Source organism: Lissotriton helveticus, chromosome 2_1 (assembly GCF_964261635.1).
Source record: "Lissotriton helveticus chromosome 2_1, aLisHel1.1, whole genome shotgun sequence".
Lineage (NCBI taxonomy): Eukaryota > Metazoa > Chordata > Amphibia > Caudata > Salamandridae > Lissotriton > Lissotriton helveticus.
The window spans coordinates 1,274,603,835-1,274,621,406 of NC_136059.1; the positions used below are offsets into that span (position 1 = coordinate 1,274,603,835).

Genomic DNA, 17,572 nt, shown 5'->3' on the forward strand with positions numbered 1-17,572 from the left:
TTTTACCACCTCTGAGGCCAGGGGTCACAAAAGCAGTGCCTGGGGTCACAAGGGGCAAGCACAGGTTGCAGATGCGACCTCTGGTGTCCCCTAAATGCCATTCATGCAGAGGGACATACTCACAATGGCATTTTGAAATAATTATAAGGGTGTTTCTGGAGTACTCTTTTACGTTACCATAAGTGCCTTTATGAATTGACCCTAAAACATCTGAAATGGGACTATCGAGGGAATACTCACATACATTTAGTACAAATTCAAAGGACTCTGCCCTCTTTGTACATTTGCTAACAGCGAGCTGGACATTTCAGGTCCCATTGAAAGTCATGTGAGAGTATATAATAGGGGTGGGCAATAAGTTCCGCTCCGCCGCCAGAGTTCGTTGAGTTTTGCCCACTCCACGTTATATTTGTAATGCAGTTTGGGCAAAACTCCGCCAACTGCTGCGTGGCAGCGTTTTTTGTCGCGTGCGGTTTGCCTAGGGTAAGTTGGTGAGCGCAAGTGAAAATTGGTGTCTCCTAACGTGATTTTCAGGTGTCAGGACAGCACCCCCTATGAGATTTTGTCAATGCGGGAGGTCGCGATCGTTTGCAGTGAGAAAGCTGCTGCTCGAGTAGAAAGTTTACTCGAGTGGCCTCAAGGAAGCAGGGCCCTCTGGCATGCCGCTTGTTGCCATTCGCACTGATTTTCCAGCACAGTATCAGCTCCCAGCGGTAAAATCAGTTCGAGCAGCGCAAGCTTTCATGTAACTCTATGGAATTCTGCAGAGTGAAACTCTGTGAGTTCCGCCCACCCCTAGTATATACAAGGGTACCCTTTTAGTGCTGTCTCATAGTAATAAATGCCTTTGTGAATCAGCCCCAAAGGTGCTTAGTAGGTGTTTTCCAGGAAAAAACAGCTTCTTAGTTCACCCAGGGGCAGTACCACTAGGTAAAAACGTAGACTGTGGTGAGTGGTATTTCTATGGGCCAAAGAGATAACAAGTGTTTTTGACAGGAAATTGTGTGATCATGGTGGAAATCGGTGCTTTTTTACTCATTCCAACCTTTTTTCCCTCACATAGTTCAGTAAAGAAAAACAGTAGAGAGGCTTAAAGGCACAACTTTTAATTCCGTTGTGGGTGGAAATCCCGTTTCCACCAAGGGAACTCCTAATTTTAATTATTTTGAGTCTAAGATAGACTTTACAGTATTAAGTATTTCGAACAAGCCTTCTATCAGAAATGCTGTCGATCTAGTAACATCTGTAAATAAAAAATAGCAGTGTAATAGCGATGGGACTAGTGCAGTGATGTAATGTTGTGTCTGTTGTGATCTCCTCCACTTCAGCTTAAGACTTCGATCTTCACAATTTAACAGTTTAGACACTGCAAAGCCGAGCTTTATTTACCACTCAGATTATTGCCATCATAACAATTTCCACTGTGAGCTTTTGTCACCTAAGTGTCGATGCTTCTACAAACCTACAGAAACCCAGCCATTTTTTTATGGGGGTTTTCAGGGAAAGGGCCGAGTAGCCTTCAATGCGATGAGATTTCCGGTCCTCGATGTGCGGAAGTGTGCCCGGTCAGCAGCCATTTTGTGAATGCCCATAGGCTTTGAGCTATTTGGTACTGTTGAAGGCAACCTCACTTTCATATTTTTACAATCATCTTCAAAAATGTAGAAATAAGATTGCCAAGCGCCATTCTTGCTCCACAGTATGGTAGGGAAAGGGACAGATGTGCTCCTTGAGAGGTGGGAGCCTGTGAGTTTATGATACTATAGAGCAGTGGTAAGTTTAAGTTTCCAGATGTGGGGATCTGGATCTCTTCTTCAGGCCTTAATTCATGAGATCGTCTTGACTGCGAGAGGGGATGCCCTTCTTATCTCACTGCCTTTCAAACATTACTCGCTGCCTCTTCAGAAGGGTAAGAGGAATGAAAAACAAAATTAATGGGGAGATCAGATAATTACAGAAGATTCTTATCTAGTGCCCTGAGTCTCCTGACCACACATAAATGCACTTCTCCCACAATCCTGGTCAAAAAAATCTGGGAGGATACTGAGCATATATCTGCACTAGCAACGGAGAGAGGATATTGCCGCTTGTAGTACTGCCAGATTGATAACGCAAACCAGCCCTGGCAATTAAGTCGGACCGGCCCCTGGGCGGTGGGGGTACTGGTGGGAATCACTGCTGCTGCTTTTGTTACAGGGAGCCGATATTGCAGTACTGCTGCAAAACCGACCCCATTAGAGGGCACACTGGAGGGAATCACTGCTGCTGCTTTTGTTACAGGGAGCCGATATTGCAGTACTGCTGCAAAACCGACCCCATTAGAGGGCACACTGGTGGGAATCACTGCTGCTGCTTTTGTTACAGGGAGCCGATATTGCAGTACTGCTGCAAAACCGACCCCATTAGAGGGCACACTGGTGGGAATCACTGCTGCTGCTTTTGTTACAGGGAGCCGATATTGCAGTACTGCTGCAAAACCGACCCCATTAGAGGGCACACTGGTGGGAATCATTGCTGTTGCTTTTGTTACAGGGAACCGATATTGCAGTACCGCTGCAAAACCGATCCCCAGTAACAAAAACGACCCCCACCGCTCCAAAACCTGACCCCACCCATCCAGCCCACCGGGAAAACACCTGGTACCTGCTACGGCCAGTCCGATCCTGGTGGACCTATCATTTATGGTGGACCCACAACTGTTCTGACGATAGCGAGAACTTTGCACTGCTTCCTGGAAATGTATGGTGAATTCTGTTCACTATATGACTCTGAGCAAGATGAAGGTGTAGGTGACTGTTTCAATACATGGAAGAGACTAAAACATCTAGCTCTTAAAGGTGTATTGTAGTTATTGTGAGAATGCAATGCCACTTTTAATTATTGAAAGTCATGCAATATCACTCATAGTCTCTTCTGAGACTCTAGTGTCACAACACTATAACTATTTAAACACAATGAGCATGAGCAACTGGGGCTGACATCACCACTCTCTGGCATGACTTACTACTTTCCCATCTGAACTTCAAAACATTCATGACACACTTTGTCCATAAGGCTTAGTCATAGGATCGAAACGTGTATATACCACTGATAGGGTGCAGAATACACCAGCTATTTTGCTGCATGTGAAAAACATTGCAACCATTAACAAACTCTATACACATTTTCAGATTAGGATATAGTTGAAACAATTTCAGTTTTCAGTAAATGGCTATATGACTTGACTACTGCGTACTTGTGACGCCATCTTTTGCATTATCACCTACTAAGCCAGCCAGGGCAGGACTGGCCATAGCGGGCAACTGGCGTTTGCCCAGTGAGCCGCCAGGGTGGGGCTGGTTTTGGGCCCCTAGGGAGCTGGTTATGTTACCGGGGGCAGTTTTGCACCATAGCTGCATTATCGGCCACACTAACAAAATCGATTGAAACTGGCCCTGGCAAACAGGTCAGCCACACCTCCCCGAAACTCCCCCTGGGGCCTGGCCGAGAAGTTTGCCAGGGCAGTTTTCAGTTCACAGTCCGGCCCTGAAGCCAACGCTTCTATTCCAACCAAAACTTTTGATCGCTTTAGTTTAGCTTTGTGATTGCTGCGTTCTCTTGTATTGCAGTTTCTGCTATCCCACTCTGTCTGATGTTCTTCCAAAAGCATCAACCCCCTCATATGTTACTTCTTGTTTAGTATACATATTTATTTTTGGAGTTGTATATAGCGAGAACTTGACCCGAAGATATCAGGGCACTTTACATGAGCATCAGTTGCGTTACAGACAGACACATTCATTTTTGTCAAGCACGGGGAGATTAAGTGATTTGCCCAGAATCACCAGATGTAGAAGTGTCCCTGACGAGACTCGGACCCAGTTCCCCAGCTCTTAGGTCACCTGCTTTAGCCATTAGGCTACGTTCTCTCCCCTGCTGCATCTACCTTGAGCCACCGTGGCCTTTTGAAGGGGAAAGATCATATTATTTTCATTTTCTGCATTCTCTGATAAGCTTACTGCCTTCTGTCTTACATTGCCTGCTTGGAATCATTGGCAGTTAAAACTTTTGAAAGTTTAAAAAAAAATTGAAAATAGGTTTCCCTTGTTGTTTACAGGATGTGGTTGTAGTTGGGGAGGAGAACTTCACAACCCCATGCTACGTGCAGATGGACTCCGAAGCCTGCCATATCCTCTCAGAAACCCTCAGCACATATGCTCTAGTGGGGCAATTCACAACCAAGTCTGCAGCCAAGCGGCTGAAACTCGCCATCTTTGGGCCAGCGTCCTGCACGTCGCTGGAGTATAACATTCGCGTCTACTGCCTGGATGACACTCAGGATGCTCTTAAGGTAATGAAGTGGTTTGTTTGTCATTGAATTCAACCCATGATTTATACCAGAACATATCTAGATTCATAAACTCTTATCGAAATAAAAAGGATGCAGCTACTTCATGTTATAGTGCAGATTAAAGCACCATTGCAGGAGCAGTTTGCATGGTTGGCGATTTGTTGTTTAATGATATATAAATGTGCCTTTTTATTGCTACTGAAAGAACAGTCTTGGTGTATCAGCGGACACATGTTCATGCACTTCATTGCCTACAGGAAGATTTTTGTATGTACCATTTGCTTGGAGAAAACTGATAATCCACCAATGTCTAGAGGACAACATAGGGATCAGTTAGTGGAGAAATTCAGATGTGGATCTCCTTCGCATTAAACGTTTTCTCCAAAAATTGGACAATTAAAGCTCCCTTCAAAGTCTAAAGTAAGTCCAGTGACTTTCTTGTGTGGTATTGTGCTCATAACCTTATTATATCAGCATACTTCCCCATCACCGTGTCCTAGGATTGGGGTCAGTTGAATGGTGTATTGCAACCCACATGCACAGGGCCTGAATTATCAGTACTGTCAAAACAGATAAACCACCTTGGTTGCTCTAGCTCCTCCCTCTGGGCGCTGTGTTCTTCTTCTCTCCTCCAGGCTCCAGCATGAGCCTCAGCCACCTCCCCTAACCAATCTTCACGCTGCTCTCATGCTGTAACGGAGCATGAGAGAAGCACCAGAATTGGAGGGAGCCGCCTCTCTCAACGCTCGCAAGGGCACTGGAGGCCTTTGGAAAGGCTTTAAAGACCTGGCTCTTTCTGGTGTAACTGTTTGTGTTTGTTAGAGTGGTATATCGGCACCTGTTCTTTGGGTAGCGCTGGTACGCCCCGTTGCTGGGGCAGCTATGCGCTGTATAAATCTATATACCAAATCAATCAATCTTGCTCTCACATCATCTGCCTAAAAACAGCCAGATTAGAGAGGTTTAAGGTGCACATCTGGCCTAAGACAGCTAACCAAAGTGACATGCCACTTTAAACTAAAGAGCCTAGTCCCCACTTCTCACTGCTGCTGCCACTCAGCAATAATAGCGCTGCCCTGTCCTGACACTCAGTTTAGGGTGCTGGACAGTGAAACATGAAATGGTAATAAATTAACTTTATTACCATTTCATTTTTAACTTTTGGGCTTCCCTGTGGGCATTTTAGTTAGTGGGGCCACGCCCCCCCAACCTCCTGGTGAGCAAGCATTTCTTGATGCTGTAAGAGTCATATGATTTGCACGAGTCATATGTCGCACTGCCACCCTCGCCCCTCCCCCCTCTGTTAGATTTCAGGTTGCTGGGTCACCTGGATATACAAGTGCAGAGTTCCCAAGAGGCAGACACCCGATCAGCTGCATTTGCCAACTGTACCCGTTGCTGGTGCACATGTGTCCTGCACCCAGCAAGAGGTACCGCAAGCTCTGTCCGCAGAAAAGCTGTTGATTTAAGAAGTTTGCGAGCAGATTCCATTTTTATCCGGGCTGCACTCAGGAGCGCCATTGTCAACATCGAAGTTTATTATCGTCTTAGCTGAAGCGTTAGGAAACAGCTCCAGCAAGCGCAGATGTCAGCTCTTAGCAGGCACAAACCTTCTCAGACTGGGAGGCAGCTTTTATGCCGATCTGTGTTAGAAATGATGCTTTATTTGTTTAGTGCACAACAGGAGTGGCAATGAATGGCTGTAATAACGTCCAATCCATTGCAAATGCCCTCTTAATCAACACTTATAGTTTCACATATTTTCTCACAAATCAGGAACTCTCCTCAGTGTACTTTCTCAGATCCACCGTCCAAAATCCATGAATCTGCTCCCGACGCATGTTTAACTGAGGTGTCTTTACACCATTGTATTACATTTCTGGTGTCATGCTAGGCCAGTGGTGTAGCACAAGATGAAAGCCCGCGCTGCAGAATGTGATGAGGGGATCCTGAGTCTCTCATATCTCAGAGAGGTTCTCCCACACCGATGAGAAACAACACGCTTTTATCCATTTTGGCATCTTCATCCAGACTGCCAAATAGACAACGGATGTACGCACCCGTTGTTTTACTCTCCTGTTAACCTTACCGACATTCCATGATATTTAACCCATTAAAGCCGGGTTGGAATTATCACCGGCTACCCAAACCGTTTACAATCATACCGCCTACAGCCCTGAAGAGTCACGAGCCAATTGCCTCGCTTGACGAAACACGTGTCGGCTGGTTGTTGTTTTTTGTCTTGATGTCATCCTTCCAGAACAGGAAGGCCCAATACATCTGAAAGAAACTATCCACATGTGTCTTCCTTGTCTCATTACTTATGATTTTGCGCTCCTTATGTTTCGTTTACAAAAACCTGTATGATCTACTCATTGTAACGTGTGCACAGGACTTGTGTTTTATCTCAGAGATATTCATAGACCTTGGCCTCAATGGGGGGGATCCTATGGATTTGAGCGGGCCCTGAAGGGGCGGGGGCCCCACTGCGCCACAGGGGCTTGTGTTACGCCCCTGTGCTGTTCAGGTTCACACCTTGCCCTGTCAAGCTTGCGTATTTCTAAAAAGTAAAACATTTATGCAGCTCTCCTGCCCAATAGCATGTGAGGCGTCTTCTTCCACAAGAATCCTCCAGATGTTGGGCATTGCCCACTCAGGGCCCAGTCCTGCATTCACAGTTGTCCCACATCGGCTCTTTACCTTGGGCAGAAGGAGAGAGCGTCAACCAATTTTTGTTCGGACAAGCTGCTGGACATGGCACGATTACCTTCCACAGTCATCACTCTGTACACTAGCACGAACAGTGACTGACATGCAGAAACTGGCCTGTATGTGGGCAGAGATGAAGCTGAACCAGCACCAATAAGGTATCACTTCTCCATCGCCTTCCCCCTCATGGTATTACAGAAGGCGCGATGAGCTGGTCCAGACCGTGACTGTGTGAGTTCGTGTTGGAATGCATCACTGTCGAGTTGTAGACCCTCAACTCTGGCCAAGACTCCAAGAAACCGTATCTGCGGCTTTCATTGCTTTATTTAAATGTACCGTGAGCTGGCATGAGGGAGATGTAATCCACCAATGCACCCATTCTTTGAGGTGCCCACGTGATCTAAGCAGCCCCATTTAGTTCCTCCTACAAATATATTCAACAAGGTGCAATCAACCGGACCCAACACTAGGCGGCGATCTATGCTAAGATATGAATGTCAGCAGCCCTACATGCCAAGAACAGATGCATACCGGTAAGTAGCATTTTCCTTGTTAACCACTGGACTGATCCTGACCAGGGCAATAAATGAACCAGTGCCTGCATTAATTTTATTTCTCCATTGTAATATGCTACAGAGCATGTGAAAGAGAAACCTTGGCTTGAGATGAAAGCGAGTGGGTCCCCGGCAGAGAACAGTGGGCTAATTCTGACATAGAAGTGGGGAGGGCCATGGCACAGGGCGTTTGGAGCTAAGTCTCACGGCATCTTTCTAAGAGGAGAGCTTGCGCGCCCACCCTGGTGGCTCTATTGTGTTTGTAAATGCAGAGGAGATTGAGTGCAGCAGTCAGATCGACATGTGAATTCTAAGTTAAGAGGTTTTGTGTGGCGGCGCTTCGGGCAGCATAGAAAAGGCTTTGTTTTTGTGGAGTGAACACAAGGAGGGGGAGAGGAGTTAGTCTAACGGCTAAGGCGCTCGACCTCGGACCTGGGAATCTGGGTTCGAGTCTCGGTAAGGACGCCAAACCTCCTGTGATTCTGGGCAAATCACTTAATCTCCCCGTGCCTAAAAAAAAATGAAAGTGTGTGTCCTCATGTAAAAAAAAATCGTAACTTGTGCTATGTAAAAGCGCTCTGATACCTGATTCGGTTCGGGTCTAGTTCGCGCTATATAAAACTCTAAAAAAAAAAAAAAAGGACAGATATCCTAGCAGAGCAATAACATTGCGGAGGAACTGTGGGTTTCTGCTGTGAATTCATACATTGCTAGGAAAACACTTTAGTTTAGATGGAGGTCATGCTTTGCTGATATACATAGGTTATGCTGTGATAGTAACTGTATATTGTGCTTTGTATTTAAACAATGTTTGTTAGTTCAAAATCTGTTTCATAAAATATTTAGCATGTATAAGGATTTAGCATAATAAACTTTTTTAACCAACCCATACAATAAGATAGTAACATGTTATATAGTACCCGGTACCTTTGCACTTTCCAGTGCCAGGGATACTTAATGACTAGGGTCCAGATGTAGGAGCCCAAATACCGGTCGGTAACGGCCGAATTCGGCCGTTACCGACCGGTATTTGGTGATTGAGATGTAGGGGCATCATTTTACAGATTCGGTAAATTTACCGAATCGGTAAATTTACCGAATCTGTAAAATACCGAATCGGTATTTTTACCGATTCGGTAATTTCCAGATGTAGGTGGGACTCTTCTGAGCCCCAAAGGCCTTTCAGAATCGGTATTTTACCACCCAATCCAATTGGGTGGTAAAATACCGAATCCAGGTGTGCATGCACATGTGTGCATGCACACCTATGCCATGTGACAGACAGACATGCCCTTAGGGCATGTCTGTGTGCCACATGGCACACATGCTTGTATTTGGGGTGCTAGAGGGTGTCAAAGTGACACCCCCTGCACCCTTGCTGAAATCGGTATTTACCGAATCTGTAAATAACGATTCGGTAATGCCCATTGATTCCTATGGGCTTCAATGCCCATAGGAATCAATGGGCATTACCGAATCGGTATTTACAGAATCGGTAAATACCGAATCTTAACGATTCTGTATTTACCGAGTCTGTATTACCTACATCCCCCCCTCTATTTTACCACTTCTTAAATACCGAATCGGTATGATTCGGTATTTAAGAAGTGGTAAAATAGATTTACCTACATCTGGCCCTTAGAGCCTTATTCACAAAGATAAATGTACACTTTTTTGCACGTTTACGATTGTTTGTTCTTCACAGAGGTATTTTATGAGTAGTAGGATAAACTCTTTTATGTACAGAGACTCTGCAGTCATAACGATGCTACTCGTAAAATAGCTTTTTGAATAGCAAACAATCGTAAACGTACACAAAAGTGAAGGTTTACCTTTGTGAACCAGGTCCTATATTTCTAAAATTATTCAATCTCTGGATGGAAACATAAAAGTTAACTAGAACATCTGTCGTAGGCAGCTGGTTAAAGAGTTGTCAGATTTGGATGCGCTTATAAATAAATGCACATTCTTATAGCCGTGTTTGTGTGTTCAGGGAAATTCACCCTCTCTGCTAAAGTTATTTCCACTAAGGGCCTTACAATAGGGTGGACAGAATTGTAAAGCCAAAAAACCGGGACATTTCACAAAAATAGAAGAAGGACTATAGTTTTACTTGAAGCGAGCGCACAGAATGACAGCGCTCCTCAGAAGAGAATTACAGAACAGGCAGTTAGAACATACATAAATTGCAATTTTTAAACCCAGAAGCTTGCCTGTTAATTAACTTGCTTTCTTGAAACAACTGCTAACTATCCTTGCTTTGTAAAACATAAAAAGGCACCTGCCGCTGTTTTTAGTCAACCCTCTCTAAAAACCCGACAGGAGCTACATTTCCTGAAATCTGCTGGACAGCTGGTGAAAAACCAGGACCGTCGGGGCAAATCCGGGACGTCTGGTCACCCTACCTTACAGTTGCCACAACTACGAGAGCGGTCAATAGTACCTGTAATAAAATGGAGTATATTAGACCAAGGTGCAGTCCCGTAGACTGCCTCTTGGGGGGTTGTGATTCATAGCAGCAGATGGAAGACAGAATTTTGGGAAAACAGGGACGACGAATGCTGTGGAGAAGCAGCCAAACAAATTGTTCCCATATAATCCTCAGACATAAGCTCAGCAGGTCTTCTGTAGCCAGCGGCGGCTCCTCTGCTAAGGTGGAGGAGCGTCGCCCCACTCATCTGCGAGCAGTGTTAAGAGGAAAACTAAAACGATAATAACTATCATTATTATTGTTTTAGTTTTCTTTCCTGCTTGGGCTGGCCAGTGCAGGGGGCAGGTGGAGGAGTGTAAAGCAGCACACGCTAAAGTGGGCATGACTGTTTGGCCGGCCCAAGAGGGCACTTTACATCTTCCCCACCAGGCTCCATTACACAGCCTGGTGAGAAACATGCAAAGCCTCCAAGCTCCTGTCTGAGCACTAATCCATGGCACTTAGGCCAATCACAATGCTGCTTAAGGCAGCATTGTGATTGGACAGGCGATTCTGGGAGGCTGGGACCTTCCTGTTGCTGTGCGGAGGAGACGCAGCAGAGGCGGCAGCACCCAGCGGCACCCAGGTAAGTCCATTTCATTTTATTTTTTTGTATTCCCCGATTCACTCTTCACTTGCACGCCCCTCCCCCCACTCCACCACCCGCACTTACTAGCGGCTGCTACTGTCTGTAGCTAACTCATGCCACATCCGGCGGCAGACAGTAATGTGGAATTTGGTGACTGACTTAATAATGTCACTCTTCGTTGGAGATGGACTTTCTCCGTTAGTGATTCCACAGACTCCTCTAGAACATTTACTCACTGTATCTTGGAAGGTTCAGATTGACAGTAATTGAGTGGGCCAAATCAGTCTTGTAATCAACAGAGGTAGATAGAATAAACGAGAATTCACAGGCAAGAGAAAGCAAAGGGGCAAGAGCTGGGAAAATCATCTGAATGGAGTAGCAGAAGGATTTGGAAGGCAGCAGTTCTGCGGAAGAGCTTCCAGACTTAGGGAAAGGTGGAAACTGCTCCGCAGGGCAGGAACAGTCAATATCTGCAGACAGGGCTAATCACTGCTTGGTGTTTGATCGCCGACTGTGGTTTTGGAAGAGTGATAATAAACTGAAAATTGGGTATCCATATTTCCAAATGGGGATACTTCCTAAGAAAGGGATTATTAGTTTGCAAAAATCTCATTTAAGTGACTTTGAATTGAAATCCATTGCAAACCCAACAGGACTCATGCAGATTCACCAACACTTACAGTTTCAAAGACAACCAGACAAGGGGAGCAAGAGAGCATTTACATATGGTCGACATTACATTGGGGCTTTGAGGACAAAGAGACCGGGGCCACAGCAAACAGGAACCTAAATAGCCCCGGTCTCCGCCCTCTCCCACACCGGAAACACGTCACTCATGGCCCGGAAGTACTTGGCGGCCGGTCGCCTATTGGGCTAGCCGGCCGCCCACAAATTACAAGGCGGGGCGGGGGCCGGGTCCTAAGAGCGCGCTCCTTGAAATTCGCGCTTGGCAGAAGTGCTAACACCCGTTAAACAACTTTTTGCATCTTGCCTGTAGGTTCAGTCAAGATGTACCCTGGTCTCATTCAATGATATTGCACAATTTACTTTCTTTGTTACTTTAATCACTTGTGTGTAACTTTAATCTTCATTAATCAGATTTACTCCACATAATTAATACATCTGCATTGTCCCGCCTTCCAACTTTCTAACGTCAGTTACAGGGAGTTTAACAATCTGTTAAAAGGGAAGCAGGAAGGGTGCTGTGTTTACAAACATGCAGAATAAATAACTTGCAGCAGCAGGCACATTTAAATTCCCTGCTTGCCACACAAACCCATTAAAATCAAGTTTGCTTCGAACACCGCTGGCAACAGTTGCAGAAAAAGATCCGGATGTCCGAGAGCGGCCTTCCTTCAAGCTGTGCTAATTAAACATGGCGGTGCTCATGCAGGCAGGTCCAAAGAGTCTCGCAGCTTGTGCGGTCCTGAACGTAACACTGCGGTACGTACGGCGTGCGGCTTTGACCCACCAGGGCAGCGCAATTAACTCACAGAATATCACAAGTCCCTCTGCGGACGACCCAGCGTGCTAATTTGGACATAATGAAGATCCATAGTAATCAGATAATTGCAATCGATTTTTGCATGCACGTCCTGATGAGGTAATTAGAGTGTACTACAAATAAGCTGGAGCTGATTGATTGAGAGACCCCTCATTTAAAAGGTTTCTAACAATGCGCCCTTTTGGCTAATGGCTCAGAAGCAAACACAGCTTTTGCTTTAGAATTTGTCAAGCGGTGGGTTCAGCAGGAGCACCAGCATCAGTTTCACCATGTGGTGCTAATGCAAAAGAGCGTTTATCTCAAATGAGATGTTTTCTTCTTTCCCACCTGGCTATTATGGCCATTTAATGTCTCTCTCTCTCTCAGAGTGTCTTGATTGCAAAATGGCTGCTAAGATTGCTGTTTATAGAATGCCATGAGCCTCACTTCGGGAACTCACAACTTTTTGCTTACTTATAGCCAGGGCCACTGGAATGATGCGATTGAGTGGCTGCTGCTTTTTTCACATAATTATTGCTTTGCCTCATTTGCCACATACTTCATCTACTGCATAATCTACAGATTTTAACAAAAAATGCTTCTGGCTCAAGCAGATCAAAAGTTACTAAAAACACAGCAAAATGTGTTCGCGCACAGTGAAAGGAAAGGTAAGGTTAAATGGTCATCTTTCAGTTGCATATTTCTGCATTTGGTTGTTAAACGGGTACTAACAAGAAGAAATCTTTGCCCAGACAGAATATCCGTGTGTAAAAATGACAAAATAGTGAAGTATACTATCAAAATGCGTTATGCATCGTTGCGCATAATTTGCCTTTTCTTGCCGCATAATTTAGCCAACCCTGCCATATAATTTGCCGCTCGCTTGTCGCTAAATTCTGGTTGCTTTATGCTGCATCAGAGCTGCTCTTCAGCTGTCGACCCTCTTATTTGATCATCCCGGGGCTAGCTTGCCAAACACTTTGCAGTGGTTGTGTGCTGTGGTTAATTTGTAAAAAAAAAAGTGCCGGGGCTCTCCTCAGGAGGCAGCGCTAACAGGACAAATGTGCTGGTACAAACTGCCTCCTGACTAGAGCCCCGGCACTTATTAACCTTAGGAGGACCTAATGGGTAGAGCTGCCGATTTAGGAGCTGGGGAACCCAGTTTGATTCTCGACGTGGCTCAAAATCCTGGGGAAAATCATGTGCCTCATAAATAAGTGTGCTAAGTGCTATGTGTGCTATAAGCACCAGTGCCAAGGATTAGGTGCCGGTGCTAAGCACCGGAAAGCCCCACCCCCCTCAAATTAGGCACTGGTTGTGCTTAATTTAAACACGTGCTCCTCAGGCCACAATGCACAAATTCTGGTTCAGTTTATAATGCTCAGCTGTCATGCTCCATCTTGACAAAGACATATTTTGATGTTTAGGAGGAGGCTTTAGGATGCATATATTGTGATGGGCCGGTACTGTCCGGTACGGAGTACCGGCACTTTTTTATTTTGAGAGGGAGAGTACCAGTACTTCTCAAGAGAAATGTAATACTTGTATTTGGAGAGTACTGGCATTTCTCAGGAACAAGAAGGTACTCTGGTATAGAGTACCTGTGCCTCTGTTTTTCCATTTCAAGCACTGGTTATATTCAGAAGGATAAGGGGGCGGATAGGGGTTCAATGAGAGGTAATTATGAAGGTTGCAAAGGAATGGTCTGCTTGAATTCTGCTAAAGTGCTGTTGATCAAATCGTTCTATAGGGGCTTAAATGGGAAGTGGTGAGTTTTGATAGAGCAAGATTATTTGAAAATGTGATTTTGCATGGTAAATTCTTGCTCATTGCATGTAAAAATGACTAAACCGTACTCATGAAAAACATCAAGCCATCAGTTTCAATCGGAGAATCGCATCTGTATGGCTCGTGATATCTCGTAAAGGCAGCAGCATAAAGACAGACATTCACCTAGGTGCATACTGCTTCTTTTGAGCTCTGCATGAATTTCTTGTGCTCTCAAATCCTAAATAAGCCCATTAAACGAGTGTTTTTTCAGTCGGATGCACAACAAGGTTTTTGTACTTGACATTCATCAGAACTTCAGTCTTGAAATGAGCGTATTCTGAGTAGGTCGATGGGCAGCAGTGAGCAGCGGTACATATTTAATTGGTGCTGTGGGCTGATATGTTCAGTCTTTGGTTCCCTGGGAATGTGTGGCACTGTTCCATAAATCTATGTGATACTTTTGGAACGAGAATCTTATTTTAGAGGCTTGTGCCTCAGATAATTTCATCATCTCGTGGTTGGGCTTGACGTGTTATCTTGTTCTTCTTCCACTTGTGGGCACTGACTTATGGCATGCCCACATTTGTGCACTTTGAAGTTGACACAAAGACCACATGCTCTCACACCTTGGCGCCACTTCCAGACAACCTTTTCTGACAAACTGCAGAGTCAGGAGTCCAACATTCAAGAATCAAAAAGCTTCTGCCGAAGAAAGTATAGGATACTGTGTTTCAGCTTTTAAAGAGAATGAATCCAAGATGTTAACCCGTTTACAGCGGCGGCAATTCCGCCGCGGTGCGGGTGTTCTATTGCGCTGGTGGGGCCGCGCCAGCCAACGGACGTGCACAGCACTTCCCGAGGTAGTGCTCGCGACGGCCGTTGGCCGACTGGCGCACTTAACGGGTTAATATACAGACTATTTTGAAATTTTCATTTTCTGATAGACAAAACACGGCCAGAGTCCTTCTTAACCTCCCTAAGAGGGTCACCGATAGGCAACACCTGCGCAGCCTGCACTGGTTGCCTGTGAAAGAGAGGGTGACATTTAAGTCCTTGGTCATTTCTCAGGCTGCTCTCTACTGGCATGGCCCCGTTTATCTGAGTACAAGATTAGGTTCTAGTCCCCCGCCAAGCATCTGCGCTCTTCAACAAAGCTTACGACATGCACCCCTAGGTTCCATCAACAAAGGATAGGTGGCAGCTCCCTTTCACGTACGGCTGCCGTAGCCTGGAACGAACTCCCCTTGGAGTTACGTACTCTTCAAGCTCCTAAAATCTTTAGGAAGAGCCTGAAGACCTTGCTCTTTAGCTTGTTTCTCTGTTCACCACCTTTCTGGGCACGCGCCGGGACACTCCTTGGAGTAGCTGTGCGCGATATAAATGCTGTTAACATAACATTAATTGCCATAGATTATAATAAACTTTTCACATTTATGAAGAAGTATGCCGTCTGCCAGACTCTAAATAAAGCACTATGGGCAGGCGCAGCAGTGTAGGTAAAAGTGGTGGGGCAGGGTGCGGGGAGTTCGACAGACGGCGTTGAGTCAAAATTAATTATTTATTGAATTTTCACTCTGTGGCATCTGTCGAATCCCCCCTACCACCTTGCCTCACCACTCTTAGCTTCACAGGCCGCTCCTGCCTATGGGCCATATTTATGTAGTGGCTGCATCGCTTTTGCACCTCATAAAATAGTGCACGCGCAACGCAACTCCAAAATGTGATTTATCAAGCCACGCAAGGTCACTTTGCGTGGCCCTGAGTGGCTTAATTAATTTATTTATTTTATTTATAAAAACGCAACACATCGCAAATTGCCGTATTGTGTTATTCTACCCCAGGGAGACGTTCCATGGGTGTTGCATGGGTGTTCCCACACAACACCCATGGATTTTGATGCATTCACAGATTTACCAATGCAGGTAGACCTGGGAACGCACAACAATGCTATGTCTTCCTAGGGGAGGCTGCATTCTGCAGTACACATAGAAAGAGGAAAATGTCTCAGGATATTGTTTTTGTGCAGGAAGGTGCACCTTCCTGCACAAAAAAACAATCCTTCATGCAATAACAGGCACCCTTCCACCATGGTGCAATAGGGCCTGCGTTGGTGCTAGGCAACCCATTGTGCGCCAGCACTGGGAAAAGGAATAATGTGATAAATGCTCTCTATATAGACGTTACTCTACATGTAAAACGTTTATACAGTTTGTTTTGAACTTGAATAAACTCATTTATCAATTTAATTGAATAGGGGAAATGGTATCTGCAAATGGCAATAGAGTGTGGGACATTGTGAGCAGTGGGTCAGCATCCCAGTGACTCATTTGTGATGCACCCGTCGTTGATTCCCACAATTTAAAGTATAAGAAAAACAAGATATTTTGAGTATTTATGACAGATACAGGCAGCAAATTTACTGTCACAGATAAACAACGTTTTTCACATGATCATCATATGAGTTATGCCTTTGACAATGCTTTCCAAACATCAGGGAGGATACAGTCCATAGTGTAATAAAAATCATGCATCTTAAAAGAACCCATCTTTAAAAATAAGTTGATATTACACCTTTTTCACAATATAAACTTTATCAGATTCCGAATCTTTAGATTTTCCTTCTCTTGTATGCTCCTTAAATGTTTTTACTGGTATCATTGGTAATATGTAACTGATATAAGTTTGCAACTATGTGGAACCTTATGTAAAGCGCTCCGATACCTTCGGGTCTAGCCAGTGCTATATAAAACTCTTTAAATAAATAAAATAAATAAATATGTGCCAGGCATCGCGGAAGGTTCAAGCAATCTGTGGTCTGTACCCATGAAAGACTACCACTATTACAGGTGAGTACCTTGTCCTGGCCTGTCATTGGTTAGCAGCCTTCCTCAGTTATGTAGTCATTAGTGTGAATCTGAGGAAAGTCGATCACCGGATAATATCCAATCATTTTGCTCTGGGGTGGATCCTGAAAGTATTGTCATTTATGAATGAGGGGAAGATAATGACATATAAGATAGTGAGTAGCTGTCCCTGGTTTTATGGCTAATGTGTGTATATTTGAGAGTGTCTGAACTACATTAAATACCTTTGTTCCCGCGCAGCCCTTTCGAGAAGGTCACATCGTGAATAATCTGTATCTTTGAAGGTATTAATGATTTTTTGTGACTCCTTTTCAGGAGGTATTGCAGTCTGAGAGGCAGATAGGAGGACAGCTATTGGATGAACCAAAGACTCTGCATTTCAAAGGCAGTACCCATAACCTGCGCCTGTCCATTCACGACATCACGCACTCCCTCTGGAAGAGCAAGCTGGTGGCAAAATATCAGGTTTGTCTAACCTTTCTAACTATAATGACAGCATAGGGGAAATAAATGGGGTTGTTTTAGAGCTCGGTGGAGAGGGCTCTCCACCCTAATAGCAATGCAGTACCCAACAAACTCACGATCAGCAAACCCAATCCAGAGGTGGGCGGACCAACAGTATGTCAACAATAAAGCCTACTCTGGTCCCGTTACCTACATACTCCAGGCCGATGGAAGTTAGCCATCTGACCGTTCACTCAATTTAGAGTGGAAGTCAGTATGGTTTTTCCTTCCTCTTCATCATCTCCAGGTAAAGCCTAGCGGGGAGGGTCAGAAAAAACAGAAAAATGATTCCAATACCA

The 17,572-nt window shown here is 44.9% G+C and overlaps 1 protein-coding gene across 2 annotated transcripts in view; it reads left to right on the forward strand.

Moving 5' to 3' along the window:
• Positions 1-17,572, forward strand: part of UNC5C (unc-5 netrin receptor C) — a 441,641-nt gene that overhangs the window by 408,778 nt on the left and 15,291 nt on the right. For both annotated transcript variants that reach the window (XM_078676216.1, XM_078676217.1), the window contains exons 13-14: positions 4,097-4,330; positions 17,085-17,234. In XM_078676216.1, the coding sequence (XP_078532342.1) occupies positions 4,097-4,330; positions 17,085-17,234 (384 nt within the window). The remainder of the gene's footprint in view (positions 1-4,096; positions 4,331-17,084; positions 17,235-17,572) is intronic.